Below are 4,953 nucleotides of genomic sequence, written 5' to 3'. Positions count from 1 at the left end.
ATTCATGGATGGGTTCAGTAATGGATTCATGGATGGGTTAATGGATGGATTGACTGATGGCTGGATTCATAGATGGATTGATGGATGGATTCATGGATGGGTTCATTGATGGATTGATGGATGGATTCATGGATGAATTCATGGATGGATCCATGGATGGATTCATGGATGGATCCATGGATTGATTCATGGATGGATCCATGGATGGATTAATGGATGGATCCATGGACGGATGCATGGATGGGTTCATGGATTCTCCTCCATCATGGCCACCATCCGCTGGTACATGCGCTGGGGGGCGTTCAGGCCCCAGTGGTGGTCGAAGTGGTTCCAGTCGGGGAAGTGCTCGTGGTGCACGACGTGGGTGAGGTGGGAGAGCAAGCGCTGGGTCTCCTGACGGGGGGTCACAAAGTCGTGCCCCCCGCTCCACAGGGCCACCGGCACCCGCATGGCCTCGATCTTGTAAGAGGGAGGCTTCAGCTGGCAAGGGGGAAAGCACTCCTGTTACCTGGGGCTCTGGTGAGTGGGGTGTGCTCCCCCAACCCCATCCCAGCCAGCCCCTTCACCTGGTTGTACTTCTCTATGTTTCTCAGCCCGTAGTCAAACTGCTTGAACTCGGCAGTTTTTGCAGTCTGGAAGGCAGAAGGCAAAGGGTTAATCCAGGTAATACTCTGCATCAGCCCCGTTTTATCTCTTTGATTCCACCTCCTTTACCTGTTTCCAGCAGCATTTGAAAATACCACATTCACAGATTAAAAGAAAGTTAAAACAGTTATAAAATCAGAATCTCTACCTGTCCCCAGTGCAGGAGATTTTTTACTGATGTGTAGTCTGGAAAATGAGATAGGTACACGTCCAGTCGGCTCTACAGGAAAAAGAAAGTATTTTCTAAGTCAGTTGGGAAGGATGAAAATCCATGTAGACAAAAAACCTCAAGCATTCTGTTTTATAAGTGCAATATAATTGTTATACACTCTTTATTCTTTAGCAGCTTTATTCTGCTCAGAGGTAGAAGCAGCTTTCAAAGGTAAGCCACTTAACCAATGGAAATACACCTAAAATGGAAAAACACAACTGGTCCAGTCATTCTTTGGTTATTTTCTTCTGTAAACTTGTTGTGTGCCAGCCCAAAATGAGGCAGGAGTTTCCTTTCCTAAGAGATGGGACCAGAAGTGATTTTCTCTTACCAAAGACTCCGTTAGGTTTGACCCCCTCACACCACTGCAGGGAATCTCCCAATAACCAGTGCCTCTCACACCTTATTTTGGGGGTTTATACTCATTGTTGTGCCCCATTAGCTATCTCCAGGTGTCTAGGAAAACCAGAGAGGGCTGTGACCTGGACTGAGAGCCTGGTGCACCCACCATGTTCAAGTTGTTCCCGTCGAAGCCTCCAACCACGAAGATGCTGCTGGCACACACTTCAGCTTCCCCTGGCTTGCTGCACTTGTCAGCCAGGAGCAGCTTGTCCTTCCTTGGCACCAGAACCAGCTCTCTGGTTCCAAACAAGTCCTGCAGGAGCACGAGGGAATGTCAGGAATGGCGTTAGGAGCTCCAACACCCGCCGCAGGTGCAGGAGCAGCACACAGTGGTAATGCAGGGGACAGGAATTGCCAGAAATCCCTGGATTTTGGCAGTAACCACCCACAAACACCTCCTGTACCTTGAGCAGCAGGTCTGACAGGAAGGCTAGCTTTAACACAGGGCAGGAATTGCCAGAAATCCCTGGATTTTGGCAGTAACCACCCACAAACACCTCCTGTACCTTGAGCAGCCGGTCTGGTAGGAAGGCCAACTTTAACACAGGGCCCCGGACGTGGCGGAAGGTGTACACAGGAGCCAGGGCAAAGAAGAGTTTGATTTTCTTGGCCAGATGTGGCAAGCTGGAAAACGCTATGAAACCTGAAAAGCAGCATGAGAGCACAACACAAACCCCAGCTCACCCCAGACCCTGTGCTTGAGGGGTTTTTTGAACAAAAAACTCTCCTGGATGCCAGCACAGCCTGGGATGGACGGGCAGGACGTGGCAAACCCCTCCCATGCAGAAGGCTGGGAAGGCAGGAGGGGACAGCAGCTCCCAGCAGCGTCCAGTTTGGGATGGACAGTGATATCACTCACCCAGGGAGCTGCCCTGAGCGTGGCCAACGTAGAACAGCTGCTGCTGCTCCGTTTGCATCAGGATGAAGCCCACCATGGCCGGCAGGTCGTACACGGCCATCTCGTGGAAGCTGCGTGGCAAAGGGAGAGCCTGGAGGAGATTGCCACCTCCCAGCAACCCAGGGACAGCAGGGGCTCAGTGCTGGCAGCCCTGCAGCCCAGCTGCCCTTGGCAGCCTGTCACAGACATAGTTTATGAGAAAGCCTTTCATTAGGATCTTTTCTCCTGAGAAGCTGAGAGGCCTTGGAAACAAAATATAACCAATGGTTATCTGCTGCTGTGGAATGCAACAGGTGCATCTGGGATTGGCTCATGTGGTTGCTTCTAATTAATGGCCAATCACAGTCCAGCTGTCTCAGACTCTCTGGTCAGTCACAAGATTTTATTATCATTCCATTCCTTGCAAGCCTTTCATCAGGAAATCCTTTCTTCTATTCTTTTAGTATAGTTTTAATATAATAAATATCATAAAATAATAAATCAGCCTTCTGAAACATGGAGTCGAGATTCTCATCTCTTCCCTCGTCCTGGGACCCCTGTGAACACCACCACAGTGGCCCCCTGACCTGAAGTCCCAGAACTCCTCAGAAGCCACGGAGAGGCTGCGGTGCCGGCGGGACCAGCTGCTGCCGCGGTTGTTCCCGATCCAGACGTCGTGTCCCGCGTCCGCCAGGATGAAGGCCAGGCTGTTCTCAGGGAAATTGTCCACCCAGTCACCACCATCCAGACAAAACCCATGCATTATCAGCACAGGAGTCCTGGGTCCTGAAGGAGGAGATGGGAGGTGGTTGGCAGAAGAAGAGGTATAGGAATGTGGCCCCTTGTTGATGGAGTGACAAAACTGTCCTTTGTCCCCTTAAAAAGGAAAGAAGCCCAGAAGTTTCTCTCCTCAATTAGGTGTAAAGACAGCTCATAGGATCTGGGGGGCTTCACCCCAAACTTAAGGACAGCTAATTGGACAGGAGCCAAAAAGTCCCACCTGAGCAACTCACTAGAAAAAGAAGAGAATAAAGAAACAAATGGCTTTTGTGAGGTGTTTCACCAGGAGCAAGAACCTCTGGCACCTGGCTCGGTTTTTCTCTGTAAAGAGTTTTGTGATTTTGCCTTTTATTACAACTTTTTTGTTTCCAACACTGCCACAGAAGCCATCCGCTGATTTTATGCCTTCTGAGGTAGCTGAGCTATCTTGAGTGTGAAATAGATCTCCAAGAGCTTATGAGACCTGGCTTGAGGAGACCCCTATTTCAAAGACACCTTTCCCATATGGAAATAAAACACCACTGTAACATCTTGGTACAGTTTCATGCAAGCTGCACATTAAAAGTTCCCTTCTCCCATTATTTCCCTGGTTATGCTGGTGCTTTTTTTTGTGTTTGGGGAGCTTTTTCCACCCCAGGCCCTGAGCCTGGACCTTGGAGCAGGGTTTTGCTGCAGGGAAAGAGCCACTTTGGGGGCTCTGCTGGGTCACAACACAATGCTGAGCTCCTGAAGGCAGGCAGGAAGAAACTCCTCATCCCTCTCCCATCTGCCCAAACATTCCTCTTGTTGTCAGGAGGGCCAGGGTCACAGCTGGTGCCGCCCTGGGTGAGGCTGAGCCCACCTGAGAGCCTGGCGCCCCCCTTGCCGTGGGGAATCCTGTTGAGGCTCAGGAAGTAGCCATCCTCTGTCATCACCTCGTACTCCTCGCTGGGATAGCCATGGAAAAGGATCTTCTGGCTCTGCAGGGACAGGGGTGTGAGGGCAGAGGGTGACCCAGAGCCCTGGGCCTGCCTCAGCTTCACCCACTGCTGCCACCCATGTGGTGTCCCCAGTGTCACCGGCGCCTGAAGGAATCACAGGGAGAGCAGGGAGAGGCCAAGCTCAAGCTGGGGCCATGGAGTGAGTGCCAGCAATGCAAATATGGGAGATTTTTGATGCCCCAAACCCCCCAGAGAGGCCAGGTGCAGATGCAGGGAAGGGGTGAGCCCAGCTGGTGCCTCAGGAAGGACTTTGGGCATGCCCATGGAGAAGTGAGGTGCTCCCCCAGCACTTACAATGTTCATGAACCTCTCGGGGTTGTGGAACAATTCAGCATCTGGGGTGGCATCTTCCAGCCCCTGGGCCAGGCACAGGGCCACCAGCAGCAGCCACATCTCACCCACCTGCAGCACCTGGGGATAACGGGGCTGGATGAGCAGGGCTGTGGGTGCTCCAGGGCCACAGGAACCCTTTGGAACAGCCAAAGCCTGATGCTGCCACAGGGAGCAGGTGTCTGCAACCCCTTGTGCAGTTTGGAGCTCTCCCCAAGCCCCTCTTGGTGGCCATTCTCATCTAGTCCAGCTGTAAGTGTGGGACAAGCAGCCTCCCACCACCCCCTGCCTGGGAAAAGCATCAGGGTGCCCTCAGGGAAATCCTGGAGCTTTCTGGAAAAGCATTTCAGGGGAAGAATGCTCCCCCAGACAGGAGGGGTCATGCCAGAGCTCCATCCCTGCCATGGATGCTTTCCAGCTCCTTGCCAGGTGCTGCTGGAGTGCCCAGCCCAAGGCATTCCAGACTCAAGGGCACATCCAGCAAAGCCCAATTCCCTGCTGATCCTGCTGCAGGAGCTAAAGATGGCTCTCTGCCTCCCAGAGTGTGTTTTCCCAGCAGCCTTATTGCACAGAAAGCTTTCCTGGGCTGCTCAGGAAAACTGCAGAGCTCTGTGTGGGCCACAGCAAAAACTCCCTCTCCCTCAAACACAAAGTGCCAGCCCAAGCCCACCACCAGCACCTCCGTGCCTCCATCTCCACATGCAGGTGAGAAGGGATGTCCTGGGGTT

General features: G+C 52.5%; 1 protein-coding gene across 1 annotated transcript; it reads right to left on the bottom strand.

The window, feature by feature from the left end:
• Positions 1 to 246: 246 nt before the first annotated feature.
• On the bottom strand, positions 247 to 4,288 carry LOC118688251 (putative lysosomal acid lipase/cholesteryl ester hydrolase). Its single transcript, XM_036385703.1, has 9 exons — positions 4,190 to 4,288; positions 3,757 to 3,874; positions 2,723 to 2,921; positions 2,118 to 2,227; positions 1,765 to 1,901; positions 1,365 to 1,511; positions 794 to 865; positions 567 to 632; positions 247 to 480 (listed from the first exon to the last, which is right to left on the bottom strand). Exons 1-9 carry the CDS (start codon positions 4,286 to 4,288, stop codon positions 247 to 249), a joined length of 1,182 nt encoding a protein of 393 aa, XP_036241596.1.
• Positions 4,289 to 4,953: the final 665 nt, after the last annotated feature.

Source organism: Molothrus ater, chromosome 8 (genome assembly GCF_012460135.2).
Source record: "Molothrus ater isolate BHLD 08-10-18 breed brown headed cowbird chromosome 8, BPBGC_Mater_1.1, whole genome shotgun sequence".
In the NCBI taxonomy this organism is placed as follows: Eukaryota; Metazoa; Chordata; class Aves; order Passeriformes; family Icteridae; genus Molothrus; species Molothrus ater.
The sequence above is the reverse complement of the archived record's forward strand: the minus strand, read 5'-3'. Positions and strand labels throughout refer to the sequence as shown.

Excerpts from the sequence above, each read along its gene's own strand:
- LOC118688251 (XM_036385703.1), bottom strand. The coding sequence starts at position 4,288 with ATGTGGCTGCTGCTGGTGGCCCTGTGCCTGGCCCAGGGGCTGGAAGAT. Across the intron at positions 2,228-2,722 it reads GAGGAGTTCTGGGACTTCAG|CTTCCACGAGATGGCCGTGT; the intron begins GTCAGGGGGCCA and ends TTTGCCACGCAG. Across the intron at positions 481-566 it reads ACATAGAGAAGTACAACCAG|CTGAAGCCTCCCTCTTACAA; the intron begins GTGAAGGGGCTG and ends CCCCCTTGCCAG.